Source organism: Telmatherina bonti (genome assembly GCF_933228915.1).
Source record: "Telmatherina bonti genome assembly, chromosome: 15".
In the NCBI taxonomy this organism is placed as follows: Eukaryota; Metazoa; Chordata; class Actinopteri; order Atheriniformes; family Telmatherinidae; genus Telmatherina; species Telmatherina bonti.
In genome coordinates, this window is record NC_136613.1 from 27,841,321 (window position 1) to 27,862,322 (window position 21,002).

General features: G+C 39.6%; 1 protein-coding gene across 1 annotated transcript in view; it reads left to right on the forward strand.

Annotated features, from left to right (window-relative positions):
• LOC306766896 (partitioning defective 3 homolog B-like) overlaps positions 1-21,002 on the forward strand; it is a 230,308-nt gene that overhangs the window by 102,863 nt on the left and 106,443 nt on the right. Inside the window, exons 13-17 of the mRNA XM_079254754.1 lie at positions 349-507; positions 5,287-5,440; positions 12,229-12,334; positions 12,574-12,716; positions 17,521-17,565. Of these exons, the coding sequence (XP_079110880.1) occupies positions 349-507; positions 5,287-5,440; positions 12,229-12,334; positions 12,574-12,716; positions 17,521-17,565 (607 nt within the window). The remainder of the gene's footprint in view (positions 1-348; positions 508-5,286; positions 5,441-12,228; positions 12,335-12,573; positions 12,717-17,520; positions 17,566-21,002) is intronic.

The window sequence follows — 21,002 nt, forward strand, 5'->3', positions numbered from 1 at the left end:
GCTCATAGCTGTCCGTGTCTGTGGGGGCTGAGTCAGGCTGTCGTGGGAGAGGGTGCGATTGTGTGCATGTGCAATTATTTTTCCACCGTGTAAGCTTACGGCATGCAGGATTTTTGGTGGTTTAGCTTCAGGATTTGTATAGATTTATGTCTTAGATCTCTAATAACTGACTCACTGGTTGCAATCAAGAATATCAAAATACACAATTTACACAAGTCAGAGGGCAGTTTGGCTCGACGCCCTGTTGATGGGTGTTGATCACGTACAGGTACACGGATTTATGCATTCGTACAGATTCATGTGTTTAACGTTATTGTTATATGAAGTAAAACGGTGTATGCTTCACAGGATGGACGTCTGCGTATTAATGACCAACTGGTGGCTGTAAATGGGGAGTCTCTGCTGGGACGCTCTAATCATGCTGCCATGGAGACGCTCCGACGGTCTATGTCACAGGAGGGGAATGTAAGAGGGACAATCCAACTGGTGGTGCTGAGGACTTTAAAGGTATGCTCACAGGTTTGCTATGTACTGGGAAAAGAAAAATGCCTCTTTTCCATTAGGATCATCTTGTCTCCACTTAACTCGTCTCAGCTTGGTCCTGTGTCTTTTCCATCTCACTACTGGGTCTAAAATGGGCAAGGTTTGTGGGAAATCGCTATGACATCAGTGTTTTACACAACAAGCTCTGTAACAACTCCAAGAGGTAGGACCTAGAGGCAGTCATATGTCTGCTACTTGGTCTGTGGCTAGTTTTCAGCAACAAAATTTAAAAAAAAAGAGAGTGAGAGGCGGCTGAAAGCAGCAAGACAAAGCATCTCGGAGTAGACTTGTTGGAACAGACTTGTTGCGCCATTGCTTGTCACCTTGTACTGTAAACAACTTGCGAGTTTGAGTCGGTCTTCCAGTGATGTCGGTCCCTGACCCTGACCTCTGATTGGTCACGCCCCTGACCAGTAGTGGAATGCAGTCTGACGACGTCACACATTTCCCGACTCAGCTCGGTAGAACCGAGGCTGATGAGTTACAAAAAAAAGTACCGGTAAACGGGAAAACCCTTTAAGTTAAGTTGAGAGCAGCGGATACTGATGAAAAAAGGGACAGAAGTCTCCAGTTTGTGCTGCAGAAATCAGTCCAGCTTCCAAAAACAATTCCTGTACAACGTCACAGTGTTCTGGTTTTACATTCAGAGCCGTGATTCTTCACTGCTGACTTTAACCTATAACTTCAGCAACACACACACACACACACACACACACACACACACACACACACACACACACACACACACACACACACACACACTCTGCATCCATAGCTACACTTTGCAACACAAAAAGTTTGAATTTGATCAGATAAGGAGTCAGGACAGACATTCAGATAACATGCCTTTGACAGGGGTCATGCTATCTGAACTTAAGCGATAACACCGTCACAAACTTGTTATTCAAAGGAAATCAGATGAAAAAATCTAAGAACAGGCACTTTTATGTGTCAGGGAAACATTGAAATACCCAAACGTTAGTATCATCGGGGATGGATATCACAGCCACAAGTCAACGTTTGAGCGCCTGCAGTGCTTTCTGTGCTCCTGACTTTACAAACACCTCGCAACATGTGTCTCATTAAACAGAGTCCAGCTGAGAATACGGTGGTAAAAGAGTCATAAAAACTAAGAAAAAACTCAGATTTGAGCTTCATTGAGGCTTAAAATGATCCTGATGAATATCTGTGAGTAAAAAGCAAACAAAAACACGCTAATGTTGATAAAGGACAGTTTGGAAGACAAAGGATGTTACATCTTTTTCACTTGTTTCCAATGACCTCTTTTCACTCCTTTTCTCCTTAGTTTATTTCCCCGTCCTCGCTCTACATGTCCTTTTAGCCCCCTGATCCTTTTTTTTTTTTTTTTTGCATTCTTGACTCTCTGCTCTCTTCCCTGTTCTTACAAGCAGCAGAAAAAGAGCATTTACACTTCAGCCATTCAGATTTCACGTGTCTGTGCTCCTCTTTGTGTGTGTTTGTGGCAGCATTTTTCACTCAGCTGAATCTCTTTTCTGTGTGAGAGGGAAAAAAAAAAAAAAGCTTTTCATCTCATCTGCTTTTCAGACGATGCCTTCTTCAGGTCTCTGTAGTCTCTGTGGACAAAACACTTCGGTGCTGGTTGGTTGGCTGAAGTGGGAATGCTGGTAAAAAAGTGCTCTAGATGACCTGCTGCTGGTTTAGACACCACTGCACACAGACCCTGCACCATGTGCTCACATGCAAACTGTTAAAAGCAAGGACAGATACATGAACTAACGCAGCAAGGGCCATTATAGTGAAGTATTAATGTGTCTGTACAGTAGTATGATATTAATGCAGCAGAATATTAGATTGGATTAGCTAATATGATTAAATAAAAATGATGAAATTGATAAAACCTTTACATATAGAACACAGAAACTTCCTTTTATGTAGGCACCAATGCTTTAGATTACATGTTGCAGGGTGTGTGTGCATGGATGGGTTGTGCTTTTAGGCTTGCAGGACTCTCGGGTTGGGAACAACAAAGATGTGCATCCATGTTTCGGTGAAAAAAAAGTTTAAAAAAATTTAAAAAAAAGAGAATGTAAAGAATAGATCAGAGACTGCACCTTAAAAGCCCTTTTTTTTGGCATCTTTATTGATGCTTTTCAACATTACAGAAGTGGATCACTCTACTTTTCTCTTTGGAGAACAGCATCTGGCTTTTCCCTTTTTTCTTTTCTTTTATACGTCCTTCACTCCCTCAGTTCTTGGTTCTGTATTTATCTTGTGCCAGCTCCATTTTATTCAGCTGCTCCTTTTATTTATTCATTAACTAATGTTGTCGACTGTCAGCAGTTTTCGAGCTACAAAGGAGGAATAAAGTCAAAAGTAGAAATTTTTAAACATTTAGTCTCTTAAGTAGGTGCCTCTTGTCTGAAAGCTCCTGAGGCGGGGACGGGGGGAGTGTTTCCACGACCCCTAGAATTATCGCTAACTTAAATATTAGTCAAAAAGTGGTAATTACAACATGCAAATTACAAAAAACACGCAATTATTGGTAAAGTTTTCATGTTATGTGGTTTTTCAGACGTGTTGATGGAGAAGATTAGAGCATAAGTGTAATGGAAAGGGTTTTTTCCCCCACATTTACACGTCACCGAACATGACATAGCGGTCATGTGATGAGCTCAATTTAAGGAAAGATGGCTCAGTATGGATGGAAGAGAAAACTATAGCTGATATCCTTGATAGCAAACAGCAGCGAGTTTTACGAGGAGCTAGAGGAGGAAATGGGCTTTGAAAAGCAAATCCTCTGCAGCGAGTGGAAAACCCTGAAACAACACTACCTGGTTATCTGGCATAAGCAGCAGAAGTAGCGTGGAAAAAGTGAAGCTAAACGCAGCTACTGAGACCAACTAGTTTCTTCACCTCCGTGTGTTTGTGACGAGCTTACTGGGCGTACAAAAAGAGGACCATCAGAATGATGACTTCATTTCATAATGTGATTTTAATAATCCGCCTCTGGTGGAACAAACAGCTGAATGTGGTCACTAAAGCTAAAAGGAAATAAAATAAGATAATCAACATTTATTTTTTAAACCTTGGTTTTGTTCAACAAACACTTTAAAGTATGAGAGCAGATCTGCAGCGGTGCTGCCTACTGCTGGGGGTCCGTTGTCCTCTGTGTGTTTCCCAGTTTTCCCAGTGCCAGAAGGATCAAACTAGCAACCTTAGAACTGGTGGACGACCAGTCCATTTCCGAACTCTGACTTCTCTTGTGTTACAATGCAAAGTTTGCAACACAAAGTTCAGCGTAACATCATCAACTTGAAATAAAATTTAGTTGAATTAACTCCAGTTGTATTTACATGATTTATTTAATATAAACAAAGCAGGAAAAACTTTCTGACCTCAGTTTGAAGAACTCAGCTGGCTTTAACATCGTGTCATGTCTAAATGATAAATAAAACTTCAGCAGAGACACCTCATCTTGTCCCTGTGTGGACAGGGCCTTAATCTGAATGATCTGAAATCCTCTGCACAGCGAAGTCCTTGCAGACCCCTTATCTTAATATTTCATTCAAGTAAACAGGAAAAAAAAAACCTTCAATGATTTTTACTTTATAAAGACGCCATCAAACGGGTTGAATTATGGAGTTTAATTCCTGTTCATTTAGGAAGCAGTATGCTTCTCCTTACAGACAATTCCAGAAAAAAGGCAGTCTTTAGGCTGGTATGCAAACCAACATAATAATAATAATAATAATTAGTAATTAATAATTAATGCATTGCTAATACTTACATAATTAATAATAATAATAAAAAAACAATCCATTGAAAAAATAATGTTGCATATTTTTGAATAAACAAAATAAAAATAAATAGAGGAAATCAAAGTTGATATGTAATCCACAAAAATGTTCTTTATGCAGTCACCACTTCCTTCGGTGAGTAAAACGTATCTTTATTTTAGAGGGAAATCTGATTATGACACTAGTTTTAACATGCTGCGAGGGCCAAATCACCGAATACACAACATTTCAAGAGACTATGCATTCTGAAGGTGCTGGGTGAGGACCTGGAACTGCTGCTGGTGCTCGGTGTGAGGTCAAGTGCAGAATGACAAGAAGGATTTATTACACACACAAAACCGCTGTTATGTCTTCTTTGTTGTTTGAGTGGAGGCTTTATCTAATATAAGGAGACAAAAACACAAAGGGGCACAAATGTATTACAAAGCCAACATGGCAAACAGATGGATGCATGTTAATGAGCATGTATATTAGTTTCTACACACACAGACAGAAGACAAATAAATGCAAATTAAATCCCTGAAGAAATAATGCATGCTCAAAAAAGAAACAACACTGTAATCCATTCTTTGTTTCAGTATTATAGGACCCCAAGAGGGCCCTCTCTCAGTGGGATAGGTATGTGTGACTGTTGGTGCCACACACACTGAAAAGTGGGGCAGTATTGAAGATGATTCCAGCTCTATGGAGCGTGGGAAATGGGTCCCCTACTGTCTTATGAGTGTCTCCCTCTGTAGCTAACATTTAGCTGTGCTGGAGCAGTCCGTTGAAAAGCACGGCCTTACTCCTCTGGTCATTGCTCAGTGGAAATACACACCAGACATGCATTCTTAACAAACCACTACCAGGCGTTTATGCTTTTTTGTTTTAGTTGTATTGTATACTATAACTCTTTAACAAGAGCTGCTGTTTCTGTCTGGGAATGATCAAGTGTTTTTATTGTGTTTTTATTCTTTCATTTTAGGATCAACATGAGGTGTCACCCAATCGCTCATTTGACAGCTCATCTGGCCTGTTGGGGCTCACGAGTCCGGTGAAAGGTCAGACGGGATTGGTCAGTCCGGTTTCTGATTCCTTTCACCCTCCCCTGGTGGCCAATTGTATTTACGCTTCCAGTGGTGAGTTAATTTTTTTTTTTTTAATATCAGTCGGTGTAATGCAGAGCAGCTAGTGATGATTATTCACATTTCCACTGTAAGAATATTGTAATTATTTCCTAACAAGCAGTGAGAGTTTTGTCAATGTGTGAAGAAAGTTTGAGGTAATGTAAAAACCTGCGATGAGGGACGCCGTTAAGCTGAGGGAGTCCTATCAGGCATTTAGGGCCGTGGTACTCTGGAGGAAGCTGATAGGTATCGGCAGGCTAAGTGGAACATTCCTTCGGCTGTCACCAAGGCATAAACCTGGGCATGGGAGGAGTTTGGTGAGGCCATGGAGAACAATTTCTGTAAAAAAAAATATATATATATATAAATAAATAGAGCGAAAAGTATGTTAGCATCATTATATTGAAGAAATTGATATTTTTACCTTTTCATTAACTTTAAAAAGGCCATTTTTTAACCCTGGTCTGCTATTTTGACACCAACAAAATCTCAATCTTCTGCTGATCTACTTTGGTAGGTTATACACATCAAATGGAGCAGGCTCATGGTGCACGGTGAAGTAGTGGTTACCATGCACAGTGGTTAGCACTGTGGCCTCACAGCAAGGTCGCTGGTTAGAGCCTCAGCTTGGGGGGAACAGTGGTCTTTCTGTGTGGAGTTTGCATGTTGTATGCATGGCTTTCTCCCAGCTGATCACTTCTCACATGTAAGTCGCTTTAGATAGCAGCATCTGGCAAATGACTATAGAACATGCAGAGCTCCACAACAGTGTCTGCTTACAAAACAACCCAAGCCAGCAGCAGAACCAGCTGAGTAGCAGCAGCTTATGGTACGAGCTACACCATGATGCCTCCCACTTAAACTTTATTAAGCTCACCTCTTCAGTTACTTATTTACAGAATAGCTAATCAGCTTATTAGAAACATGCACATGGCTTTAATAGGCGTTGTCAAAAGGACTATTTTAACAGTGATTTTCTAGCTGTTCAGCTGAACCATTGTATATATGGTAAGATGAGCTCTTCATAATCTGAAAGATAAAAAACAACCCTAAAAAAAACTCGAGTAATAACCAAGTTATTACCGCTAGCCTTTTCAAGTAAGTGAATTCACTCATGTTTTTCCTTTTGTTTTATTTGTTGACTGATGAAAAACAGCAAAGTAGATAAACGATTGAAAACATCCTGGTGATGGAACTGAACTAAAACACAATTTTTACCTATTCCTCCATAAATTTTACAAGATTGGTTTAATTAATTAAGTACTGGTATTTAACTTACCTCTGTGGATACCAAAGACATCTTTTGACTTCTATTCAAATCCAAACGTTCACTGCCAAAGACATCAAGACTCTTTTACGGTTTCTGTAACTCTATATTCTGTGCGTCCCAAAATGCTCCAAAGTTTAACAAAGCACCAAACAAGCTTCATAATCATGGAAAATAAACATGCAAGATCAAACAGACATACTGGCTGCCACAATGCAGGTTTAATTAGAGTCCCTCACCTGTAATTTCTCTTTCATTTCCCCAACTTCTCTCTCTGCTGTTAGTTTCTGTTTTGTTTTTCAAGGTTGTTGTGATTGTTTGTTGTTGTTGGGTTCAGATAAAGAGTTATTTTTGTTTAGAAAGCTGCATATTGTCACCTCAGCAAATTGCATCTGCTTCCACGGTTGTATTATCTATATGAGATGTACATTAATGTGTGCGCTTGTGTTACTCTTGTTGTGGGAACACAAATCTCTTTTTGCATCAAGAGGAAAGAGTTTCTCCAATAAAGTCGGTTACAGGCAAACAAGTTCCGTTCCTATTCCGCAGCGTAACCCGAAATTACGCGCAAGTCAGATTTTTACCCTTAAATAGCTCCTTAATACCTAAATAACTAGGTAAATACATATATTATACATGATATTAATAGAAAAAGAGTACAGGCAATTAAAATGGACATTTCAATTAAAGTAAAATAAACATACACGCACAAAGACGTCGTCTCAGCCTCCACATCACGCGTCATAAGAGCTTATACGGAACCTTGTAACTTCAAAACTTGTTCTATCTTTTTAATATAAATTTATTAAAAGAGCATCATAAAGTCGAAACGACGTAAATCGAGAACTGCGTAACCCGAGGACCGCTTGTATTCATGTTTACTGAACTCTGGCTTATGGTTAGGTTTAGGAAAGCGCTGGTTATGGCTGACACTCGCATGTCTCTGGACACAACTACTCGTCTGATTTTGTTCCTATGAGGGCTTCTGTCCTGCAGGTTTTCAGTGTATCCCTGCTCCAAAGCACCTGACTCAAATTAAGCAGTCATTCTCCAGAACGTCATGAATCCGGTGTGTGTGTGTGTGTGTGTGTGTGTGTGTGTTGGAGCAGGGATACACTGAAAGCCAGCAGGACTGCGGCCCTCATGGTCCCGAACTGAGTAGCCATGATTTACGAAGCAGCTTGATGTCCTGATGTGTTGCTAAAAACGCTGCTGTGTGTGCTTTACTGAGAACATGCTTGTGCTATCCCAATAATGCACGTTTGCCAGAGAATGTGTGTATTTTTGTTCCCGACTGACATCTCCACTTATTTAGATGTTTTAGTAGCTGTTGTGTGGGGGTGTGCGCATATGGGTGTGTTGGTTCAGGGATTTTTGGCTACTGTCAGGCTGTTGTTGCTTTTTGTTCTGTTTACACTGAATCTGTTAAATATTTCTGACCTTGAATACACTCCTCTGTTTAAATTCACCTCAGCTGTTGTGTCATTTACATGCACACATGAGTGTGTGTGTTGTGTAAAGTAAGCACATTTCTCTAGAGGTTCATGAGTTATTTTTGCTGGCTTGGATGTTTGTTCTTGTGTGTTTGTGTTTGTGTGTGCCTGCCAGTATTTTACTCTCCTAATGAACCATTTCACACTCTGAATTCATCGTTTCTGCACTAAGGTCCAAATTAGAGTGAATATTTCCGTATTTCGTTATTTATTGCACTTAAGCTGAAGAATAAACTGCGTGTAATGACTCCCTACATATGTATTTATGCAGATGGGTTATATTTTATATTTATAGATCTAGTTATCATCCATTCCTGCATCTTTGTCTCTGTTACAAGGATTCTTTTCTTTCTTTGACTCCTTCTCAATTTCTGTGCACAGAACAGTTTTTTATATGATGCAGTTTTACTCATTTTTACTTTAAAAAATGTATTCTGAGAACGTCTTTCTTTTTAATAAGACATTGAAATGTGGGTAGCTTAGTGATGACCTTATAGTTTGTGTTTTGAAGCCTACATGTAGTTGTAAAACATTAAATTAGAACAAGCAAGTGTCAGATGTGACAGACAGCTTAAGTGACCTTATTACATCATCTTAGCAGCACCGTCTGCAAGGTGAACCCTCCCAAAAACATGAAAAGAACGTAAGACGTTACATCACCTGCGAGGTCTCAGAAGTCTGCGACTTCTTTGACCGTCGATGGATCTTTTAAATGTTGCCCAACAATAAGCACACCTGATGTTTCACCCTAATCATGGCTTACTGAACTGGACAGGAACCCTGAAATGAGGCCATGCCCTACTGGGACATGATGGACGCTCTCAGCCCTGCACTGACTCAGTTACTTATCAATACACACAACAGTCGTGTGGTTTATGGGTGAAAAAAAAAAGTTTCTCAGTTTATTAGAGAGCTATTATTTTTTATCTTTTTTTTTTTTTAAAGTACATTTATTTTCTCACTATTTTGTCCGATAAGTTTACATTTTGTCACATTATTTAATGTTAGTAGCATAAATAACATACAGATTTACTGTATGTTATTTATGCAACATTTAAGATGCATCTCTCATATTAATTGATATTGTAAACACCCCTTTTCATTAACGCCAGTGGGATAATGAGTCTAAACCTTTGAGTGGTAGTATATGTTTATTTTACAACACTATTAAAACTCTCTTTGTTTTTTTAATTAAGAGCAATACTAATGATTCCAGTTTGATTATTGTATTGTATTTAAATTGAGACAAAACTGAGAAAACTAAGAAATGCATGAAGGACCATTCAGGCTACAGTTCCTCAGTTTTAAGAGGACAAGCGGACTCTGTTCCTCTGTATTTCACTGACAGCCATTACGTTTTCACACGGTTTGTCAGGTCACTTGAGAAGTCAACTGGAAGCAGAAACATAGTCTTGTTTTTATTTTTATAAAATACAGCTTCTTGAAATAGCCCTTCATACACTTTAAATTAGCTTTAAATACTCACTGGAAGGCATTTCTGATTATTTTGAGTTCCCTCAGCCAGCAACTAAAGGCTGAAACTGATCCAAAATCATCCCAAATGGTTGGATGTGAAGTTTTTTTGGATTCTTTATTGGTCAGGTTGTCCCGTTTAGAGATGCTGGATGGATTATGGGTCATTGTGATGATCCTTGTAAGAACAGAGCAGACATAACACACTTGTTAAGAGAAAGTTTTCCCTGAAATACAGATGAGACTAAACCGTAACAGTCTGCTTCTCCTCGTCATCCTCTTTTTTTTTTTTTTTTTCCTGTCTGAAGTAAACTTTTACCGGCTCTGAATCTTTAAAACGACACCCTGCTTTCCGTGGTGAGTGAGAGATACAGGCGGCGATGATTGAACTAAAAAGCTGCAGACGAATCCAGATGACAGGAAGGTAGAGTGTAGAAGAAGAGGCTTCATCTTCTTGTGATTGGAGCAAACTGCTATTGATCTATCATCCACAACAAATGCCTTTTTCACTTCAAATAGCCGTCGTCAGAGAGAGCAGATTTGTGTGTGTGTGAGGTGAAACAAGAATGTGTTTTTGACAGGTTGACTGATTAAGGTGCTCGTGGTGAGGAGGAGGAAGGAAGTTTAGAGAAAAGGGGGGGAGAAAAAAGAAGAAGCAGCTGAAAACCAAGAGGGAGATAAAGTGATTTATGGGCGATCGGAGAGGAGAGAGAAACGGCAGCCAAAATATCAGATTGCAAGAAAGCGAGCTGAAGAAAAATAAAGCAGGCGATTAGTGTAGAAAGTGAGTGAGAAGGATGGAGATGAAGACGGGGATGCGATACGTTCAGATGTGCCCGTCTTGGTCTCCGGTTCCAACCGTCTCCACTTTTCAGTCAGACGTGTGCAGATGAAGGCGCACAAAGGCCACGCGGCGGCCATTGTGCAGTAATTCCAGCCTGCGATGCGTGGCAGCTCTGCGCTCTGAGAAGTGATGACTGTATGTAAATGACGCTCGAGTGGATTTTGCGTCTGTGTATCAACTTGTCATAGACTCGTTTATCAAGCGGGTGCAGCCTTATCAGCGCGACACATCTGCTGCGATTTCAACTGCTTTTTCATCGCCGCTCCTTTCCTTTCATTCAGCTTCATCCGACTGCTTCGCTTTCTTTGTCCCCGTCTTCCTCTTCTTCCTCCACCCACTCCAGTTTTCTTTTTACTGGGAACCAATTCAAGCCACTGTCTAGTGTTCTGCCATGTGGCTTTCTAAATATTTGTAGAGGAGGCTTATATTAAGAATAGATGAGAGAAGTGTGTGTTTAGTTAAAAGTGTCTCTGCTGTGGGTTTATTTTAGCCTCAGAGATGGTTGTAAAAGTTAGTTTCCACAAGTTACAGCAGCTGGTTGAGTCTGAAGATAATTCAAACACAGAAATGTCATTTTATGCCAGTCCTAAGAACACACCTGAACCATTTTACTGTACCTCAAGTCTATTTCCCTGCTTTTTATTGGTAACTACAATCGTTTTGTACTGTGCTCTTAGAGCAGCAGCGCCGCCGCCGCGTCGTTATCCACGCAGGAGGCTTTCAAGCACAGTATTGAGCTGCAGGTCGGCTGTGTTTTGGAAGCACTCTGAGCCTGGCAACTAATCATTGTAGAGGCGAGAATGAAGCGCATGAAAACAGATCTCCAGCACAACAGCATTGTTCAGGTCCTGTTTGAGTGTAAAATGAAAGTATTGCTGCCTCTGGAGACAGCTGGATTTATTGATGAATGCGTTTGTTTGTTGTTGTGGTAATATTTCTGAAGTGCGTCGGAATAAACGAAGAGCAGCTAAGCTGTCTCTTTTTGTATTTGCTTCTTGCAAGAAAGATCCGTCAGTCATAAAAGAAGCACGTCGTCTGCGCAGCGAGAGACGAAGGGTGAAGCTGCAGGAAGCTATTTATACACGTGGATTGGGGGAATTTTGGGAGTAGGATAAAAAAGAAAGATGTTACAGATGTTCTGCAAAGAAATGATTTTTATAGGATATATGGAAAAATGTTTCCATCACATAGTTTTATCAAGAGAATAAAAATGCCTTTGTGTTGACCAACGTAACCAGTTTAACACTTACTGATTTATTTTAAGTCTTTAAGTCATTCGCCATTTCTTTAGTTTTAGAGTCATATTGGAAAGCTTTGAATTATAAAGAATAATATAAAATGTAACATAAAAAAATAAATAAACAAATTGTTTGCTGGATTTATAATGTTTTAGAGAAGGTGAATGTAAACGGTTGATGTCTCACCAGCAATTTTAGTCCTGAATCAGCAAACTAAACTCTTCATCTCAGTGACATATGCAACAAGAAACTGATAAATATGCAACAAGAAACTGATATAAAACTTGCCGACCTGTGCTAGCATGAAGGTTTGCTTTGGAAAAGAACACTAGATGTGATATAAATGTCTTTATTCACTGTATAGGAATGAAGGTGAGAATGATCTGATCCCTGCTTCTACAGTCTGTGAAGTTGAAGGGCTGTTTTGATTGGCTCTGGTATTACATTTCTATTGATTTTTATTGAATTCTCTTCTTTGATTTCAGTGACCAATGGGAGCTACTCTCACATGGATGAGGAAGAGGAGGGGGTGCTGTACGGACACGATGCAGACATCAGCAGCTCCAGCAGACATTCATATTTACAGGAAAGGTGAGTGGTGTGTTTGCACTTTTCCCAGAATTGTCACACAGATTTCAACAAAACTGATATTTCATATAATTTTATTTATTTATTTATTTTCATATTTTATCTTGTTTTTGGTATTTTTCATTCCATAAATCTTTCGACCCAATACGCCCCTTGCTGTTGTATCAGACGTGGATACAAATAAAGAATTCGGATTGTGTGTTGTCTGCACACCAAACGAGTCTGCACTGATTCCGTTTCAGGATGAACTCCCACACCTCATGCCAGGCTCAGCCCCAGACCCCCACCCAGACCCAGAACCAGACCCAGAACCAGCGGCAGTTCCAGCACATCAAAGCCTCCAAGAGCATGGACCTGGGTACGACTCAGAGCCAGCATCCCACTGGTGGGGAGATTTTTTTTTTCTTGCTTCATCTGTTCTGCATGGTGGCTGCATGCATCCTCTCCTCACTCCTCACATTCCCGCTGACGCATGGCAGCAGCTGCACCCCTCGAAGCCACGTGCATCAGCGCAGACTTGTATACAAACCTGTTGCAGCGTTTCTGTGAATGCAAAATCATTTTTTAATCTAACTTTTGTGTGTGTGTGTGTGTGTGTGTGTGTGTGTGTGTGTGTGTGTGTGTGTGTGTGTGTCTGTGTGTGTGTTTGTGTGTGAGTTGTATTTATCTGCTAACTTACTCTTTATATTGTAGAATATCCTGATGGAGAGATTACAATCCTGTCATGGTTTGATAAATTCTGGTATTACTAATAAACACTCCCATAAGTCCAATTTAATTTTCTGTAATAAAAGCAAAAAGTTTGAAATGTAGGGCAGGATTTAAAATTAGTGTCATTATAGTCTTTTTACTTCTGCTAACAAATGTCAGAGAGGCAGCTTTTTCAGCCTCTGCCATTCCGTTTCTTTGTCACCCTTGCTCTGTGATATTCTGATGCGAGTTTTGACTGACATTTCAGCGACTGTTCAAAAGTCAGCTTGGAAACACACATCTGTATGTGTGCATCGCTGTGTCTGTGCTTCTGCGTGCATCAGTGTAATATGACAGCGGATGCAGCAGAAAACAAAAGCGCATTGTTTCAAATGTCACTTTTATCAGTCGTCCTCTTCGCGTTTGCGTGGCTGCCAGATGTGTATGCGTGCCTGTGTTTATGTGAGGAAGTTAGACAAAAGAGAAGTAGATGTTTATTCGAACTGCGCAGACATCCATTTCTCTCCAAATAACTGACGGATGGTATGTACTTTAGAGCTTTACATCATCTCATTTGTGTTTTCACACACGATCAATAAAAATACAACAAACAAATCAGGATTTAATTGTTAAAATATTTCTTTGTGTTTATTGACGGCAAAGGAACAGCTTTAGGAAAGTTTACTCTGACTTTTTATGTAAAAAGAATCCAGGAATACTGTAGAGGGGTGACCTGACATCTATACTGTAGAGGGGTGACCTGACATCTGGTGGATGGAGGTTTTTACCTCAAGAAAAGCCTGAAATCATCTCTTTTTTTCGTACACAAAGGGTGAAAATAATTCCAAAATATAGTGCCATGGGTTTGATTTTAACATTAGTAGGGATCTAGGGCGTAACTTTGGCTTTGCCATTGGGGGCGGTTTGCACTCTTTGCCTGTTTTTCTCTTGTTTAATTATTCACATTTTCAAAACGAGTCCAGATAATTTGGTGGGTCTGTACAGGAAATGTATTGTGGTACTTTTACTGTGATTTACTTGGCATTATTGCAGCTGTGTACTTGACCATTTATGCCACGATGACAAAGTAATGACTGGTAAGTCCTACTGTATTTAGGCACTTGTTAGCAAGACCATGGCAGCTTCCACTCAGTTCATTTTGTGCTTATTTCAACTATAAGTTAAGCCAGTTGCATACTAACACCAATAAACTATATACAGCAGATGTCTCGACAACAATCGATACAAGGTGTGTGAGGTATTTGGTTGTCATGACAACAGACCGAATGGCATTTAAGGGAGAGGGGAGGATAAGTTTAAGATTTTAACAATTTTGAAACCACAATACTTTAAAACTGGTCAAATGTCTTTATAGTTATCCTTAATCCCGTCACCAAAAAAAGGGGGCAAGGTTTCATTTTCAGCAGTATCACCCTTCCTCAATCAGGGCCTATGATGTTGAAAATTCACCCAACATTATCAACACACACTAGACGATCGCATCAATACCTCACTTTACCTCACTGACAACTACTATAAGAGGCCCACAGAGGCATCTGGAAAATAAGTGTTATGTTTTTGTCAGATGTTTATTTGGTGTATCAGCTTACTGAGCTTATCCAGAAAGTCGAAACAAGTGGAATTGAATTTATGATGCAAAATATTCTTTTCAGGAACAAGAAATCAACCATTTAAATATATTGACTTGGGAAAATGTGTCCATTTAAATAAATAACAGTGTTGTGAGTTATTGTTGCACAGTGCATCATTTTAAAAAGGAAATGTATGTGTGGCTCATTTAGGGTAATTTAAGTTGCAGAGAATTTGAATTTGCATAGCAGGATGTGATAGTTATAATATGAAATAATTATTTAAATAAATAAAAAAACAGGTTTAAATTATTATGGTTCAGTTTTTGCAGCGATTTGTGTGAAACAAAAATGCAGTTTTATTTCATATTAGTTTTACCTGCAGCCTGTTTCACATTCAGAGCTGTGCAGCATGGATCTTATAGCTGTGTGACATCTAGAGACATCTCAGGAGTTCCTACTGCATGTTGGTAGCAACCATCCCCTCAATCTTACACCCATCATTAACATTAACCACAACACCTAATTTCAGTATCCGTTGTGAAACATCTCTTCCTCCACTCCCCCAAAAATCATCTGATTTCTGCATGAATATTCACATTGTTCTCATTAGCGCTGCATGCAAATGCCCACAGTCAGTCTAATAAAATCAGATAAACTTTCTACCGCGAAGCATAAAGTGTTTCCTCACAGCTCTGAAGAATGTCACGTTCACACACAAAGACAGATGTCACCATACAACATCTCTCGGCTAATATGCAATCAGAGTTGGACGTGAAAAAGAGATGGAAAGTTTCTTGCAGAATGATTTTAAGCGTAATTCATTAGGAGCCTGCGTAAGTTGGCACTTTTTAATTAAAGTAATTATTCAATATCAGACACTTTGGCTTTGCCGCCACGTAGGAAAACAATGAGTCGGCAGAGTTCAGTTCAAGTAATAACTCGGTAAAAATGATCACAGCCGGGACTGCGTGTAGAAAAGCCGAAAAATATTAAAGAAATCACAAATGTTTCCACTAAACAGTTTTCTTATTTTAACTTTATTTTTATAATGATTATTTGTATTCATACCGAATGGAGTGGCACTTTTTCAGACGCTCTTTCTTAACAGGGAATAAGACAATAAACTATAAAAACAAATGACAAAATGGGTCAAAATTTTGTGAACAAAAACAAGAAAAAAAGAAAAACAAAAGCAGAAAAGAAAAAAAGATGTTAAATAGATACTGGTGGACCCAAAAACAAAACTTTTGCAGTAATTTCAACAGGAGAAGGTAAGGCAGGTTTATGTCTGTAGCAAAATTCAACAACATGGGGATTCAAATTGCTTTACAGTGTCATTAAAACATTAGAAAATAAGAAGCAGAATTTAAAATTGAAACAAGAAAGGGGAAAAAAAGGAAACAGTATTAGATTTAAAAAAGACCAAAGGAAAGGAAAAATAAAAAAGTAGAAAAAAAAGAGAAAAATATCAATCATCACGGCAGTGCTAAATGTATTTTCCATTTCTCCCTGAAGGCATCACATTTTCCGTTTTCTGATTCAGACTGAGGTTCAGCTGTTCCATTGATTGTCTATTGATTATTGCAAACATTTTCTTCAATTCTGGGAGGTTCTTGGCAAAGCCAGGACTTCGTTGGCGCCTTCTTACTTCCCTCCAGGAATATCTCTCACAGTTTTACCAGGCAGAAAAACAAACGTGTAAATTCAACTTTTACCTCCCCGACTGCTTAATGAGCGACGTCCCAGAATGATCCAAGAACAGAAGAAAAAAACAAAAAAAGGTCCGTCTCTTTTTGCTTCGTGCTTTATCGATTATTTGCAAACTTGTTGACATTTAATGTCAGTAAATATTAAAATATTTCATAAAAAGTGTATCATGTAATACTTATAATCAGTGTTGCAGAAATGTTTTCTGTGCATGCTGAGAACTCCATTCCCTGACTGAGCAGCACATGTTTTAGCGATGACTTCATGGCTCAGTTGCATAATTTCACTTTTATGTGTTATGTCCTATTTCATTTCACACCCCGACTTTGTTACATTTTTAAGAATAGTTGAACACATTTTGAGGCTCACCTGGTCACATTTTTCTCTTCTTGCCTTCACCTCAGTCTTTCTTTGCCACTTTTAGTCTGGATGTCATTCAGTTTTCTCCTTGGTCCCCGTCGGCCTGTTCCTCTTGAAACAGCACGAAAACACCGCATCAGTAACGGAGTTTAATTTGACTTTATGTCAGCTGCTTTTGGATCAGTCTAAAAAAAATGAGCTTTTGTGTTTTTGATTAATTTATTCAGTTCTAAACTGACACCCAGGATATGTGTGATGCTGTCAGATAAACAAATGCATTTACATTTGAAGCTTTCTACTTTCACTTGTGGTTATGTGTGTTTCAGTGTGTGTGTGAATGTCTTACTCTGTTTTCTTTAAAAGGGAGGAAAGACAAGATGGGAATGTAAGAAGAATTAATGCTGAGAATGGTCCTCAAAGGGGAGGGCAGAGCTGAAAGTAACGAAAGAAAAATGAAAAATACTGAAGAAGAGATGTGAGGTGAAAGGGCAGGAGGTGAAAGGAATAGAAGAAGACTGCAGCAGCAAAAACCGAGGGAGAGAAGGGAGGGCGAATGAAAAATGAAGTGAGAGCGACGGGAGGAAGGAAAAGGGCTTCAGTAGCAGTGAGGTCGGTTTAACATCACAGGACAGAAGGGCAGCTAACTCTGCCATCTTGTAAAAGGAGACAGAATAACACTTGAATCAGGACCTGAGCAGGAGGAGCAGAGGAAAAAAAAAAAAAAAGGACAAATGGAATCTGAAGTGGAAAATGTAGACATCAAGGGAACGGTGTAATGGCTGTAGCAGTGGAAAGCATTTGAGCGTGCTGTTATGTTAACATGAGTTTCTTGTGTTTCAGTGGCAGATGAGAGCAACGTGGGATCCCTGGGTGGAGTCGCAACTGGTGAGCCAAAACACATGATCAGTGTCAGACGCAAGAAATGACAAAAGCACATATTTACAAACTCCTGCTGATAAGAACAGAGTTACCGAGATATTATGGCAGAAAGAGCAAAGATGTAAAAGACCAAAGGAAAAGAAAGAGTTAGAGAAATACAAGAAGCTGCAAAGAGCAGACAGGTAAGATTCTTGTCAATCCAGTCTTTCTTAAAGTCCTTAAACTTCCATAGTTAGGATCAATGACAAACAGCTTGAACGTGATGAGAAAATACAATAATAAGTCATAATCTTATGACCACTGCAGTGGGATATGATTGGCAGGAGGTAATTATTCTGTGCTTAACAGTGTTGGAAGCAGAAAGTGGACGTATTGAAGAGACGTTGACAATGGCTGCGTCAAGCATCTCCACAGCTTTGCATAGCCCTAAAATGATTAGCTTAGCTTGTAGTACGAGTACATATAGTAAATAATTACTTTAAATAAGAAAGGAATGAAATAGTGAAACATTTTTGTCACATGCTGCTTGGTCATCGCTCTGTCCTGTTTATCCATGCAAATCTCTGCTTATATACCTCGATAAACCTGCTCGTTTTGAACCGCCTTCTCTTTAACTTCACGTGAATGACTTGGTCAGTGTGTAACACATACTTTCAAATCAAATCAAACTTTATTTGTATAGCACTTTTCGTGCTTAAAAACAATACAAAGTGCTTCGCATAAAAAAAAAACAAAGAAAAAAAAACAAAACAACACAATTTACATCAAAATAGATAAAAACACACACATACACCTATATTCCCCTTTCACCCACCCACAACCACCCTCACCCATGCCCTATTAGCCACTGTAACAGTTCAAAGAAGATGAATGGCCAGGTCCATTTGTACCAGATGTGCACAAGATACGGTTTTCGCAAGAACACCTGTAGCACTATAGCAAGGCAGTAAGCTGGTGTGGACAGTGTGACGCTTCCAGCAATGTTCTGCTGGGAAAAGTTGTTCTCTTCCATTCATGTGGATGAGACACCTAAAAACCAGGTCATTGTTGCTGAGCAGAGTACACACATTCCTTGATGGCAGTAGCCTCTTTTGAGAATGATCCTGTAAAAATGAAAAGTTTGAGGAACACAAATTTGCCTTCAAGTAAAGCATTGGTGGACATGAATCAATAGCTGATCCGGTGATTTGCCTTGACATTTTCTCCAGCTGCATTCACATTCCTCTTCATATCTGCTGGCGCATCTCACCTCTTCTACCCTCCACATCCCATTATCCTGTGGACAAATTAGATGGGTTTGTCAAGAGAGCCACAAAGTATAGATGAAAGTGAAAATAATAAAAGACTGGAGAGAAAAGAGGCTACAGTGTGAAAGCCTCTTGAAGAAAGGTATAGGCAGTTGCTAATGGTAGGGGAGAACAAGGCGTATGAGAACATAAGAAAACATTAATCTGCATGGAAAGCTCAGGTGCAGACATGGCGAATGCATCAAGAGCTTTCACCTCAGCTGTCTGCAAGCCTGTATTTTTTTTTTTTTTTTTAAACTTCAGTCTCAAACTTTTTTCTTTGCCTTGAAGTCTCTCATTTCATTTGTAGCTACTTGAATGTGAAAGCACTCTTTATTCCACTCAATGTGAGTCCGTCTCGTTGAATGCCATATTTTTTTTTTTTTTTTTTTTTTATGTCTGTTTTTTTTTCCCACCTTCTGCTGTGTCTTAGTTTTAGACATGGTGGTACAAGCTTTTATCAGGACCATATTCACTCTAAGTACCAGCATGGTCACATAAGGAGCAGAAAATAAGAAAAGTTACAGAGAGATTGGAAAGCGGAAATTTAACTTTTAAATAAAAAATAAAATTTTTCTGTAGTTTCAGATAAATGTATGAGGAAGAAAATTTATTCAGATATTTAAACATCTCAAAAATGTAGATTTGGTTGAGGAAGAAATAAAATTAACACAGTTATAATACATTTTGAATGCCTTTAAATATCTTGAAAAAGATCATTTTTCACAGATTCTGTAACTAAATTGATGGTTATGAGCTGTTAAATGGAAAATTAATTTCTTAATTGTGTTCATCCTTTATAGTATTCACATCTTAGGTTTCCTGTTTCTTCTTCCTCATGTTTGTCTGTTCATTTTTTGTAGTTCTACAACTTCTGTATTTGTGCTATTTTCACAATTTTAGTATCAAAACAGTTGGCTCATTGGTGTTCAAAAGTTTAGTATTTATACAGTTTCCTTCTTTATTTACTGTTACTTTTTAAATATTGATTTCATACTTTTTAAATAACGTGTCATAGTTAATAATTAAAGTTCAAAACACAGTATCCAATACATATCCACAATATACAATTTCATAGAGCTCAAAGACCTGTAAGAGAAAGAAAAATATTGGAGCAAAGGTTTCTTTGCCCAGCCGCAGGTCACCGGGGCCCCCCCTCTAGCGTCTGGAGGCTGGAACACAGGCGCTCTGATCCTCACCTGTTGTGGTGGTGATCCCTGAACTTGCTGCTGGACAGCACCAATGGTGAGGCATGCTGTCAAGCTGAATTGGTCCTACCGGGCCTTATTGGCTGGTTGGACTCTGGAGGGAACTGATGGGTATCTGCAAGCTAAACAGAATGCAGCTTCATTGGTTGCTGAGGCAAAAATTTGGGCATTTTGAGGAGTTTGGCAAGGCCATGCAGAATGACCGGACAGATTTGAGGAGATTCTGGTCCACCATCCAGCAACTCAGGAAGGAGAAGAAGTGCTCAATCAACATGATGTGCAGTGAAGATGGGTGCTCTGGACGCTGTAGGTCGTGAAAGGAATACTTCGAAGACATTCTCAGCTTACCAACACATCTTATGAGAAAGCAGTGCTGGAGGAGTCAAGGGTGGGTTGTCCTATCTCAGGGGCTAAAGTCGCTGAGGTGGTTAAAAAGCTTTTTGGTGGCAAGGCCCGGGGTTGGATGACATCTGCCCAGTTTCTTAAGGCTCTGGATGCTGTGGGGCTGTCCGGATTGACATGCCTCTGGATCGGCAGGCTGAGGGGGTGGGCCTCCTCTGTCAGGAGAGGGACCAGAGAATGTGCCCCAACTACCGGTGGGTCTCACTCCTCAGCCTCCCCGGTGCAGTGTATTCAGGGGTCCTGGAGAAGAAGGCCTGTCGGACAGCTGTACCGTGGATTGAGGAAGAACAGAGTGGTTTTTGTCCTGGTAGTAGAACAGTAGACCAGCTCTATACCCTCTTCAGATTCCAGGAAGGGTCATGGGAGTTTGCCCAACCAGTCTGCATGTGCTGTGTGAATTTGGACGAGGCACTCAATCGTGTCCCCTTGGGGACTCTTTTTAGGGTGCTCCAGGAATATGGAGTACCGGACTTCCTTGTACGGGTTGTCTGGCTCCTTTACGACAGGTCTCAGAGCTTGGTCCATATTGCTGGGAATAAGTTTGATC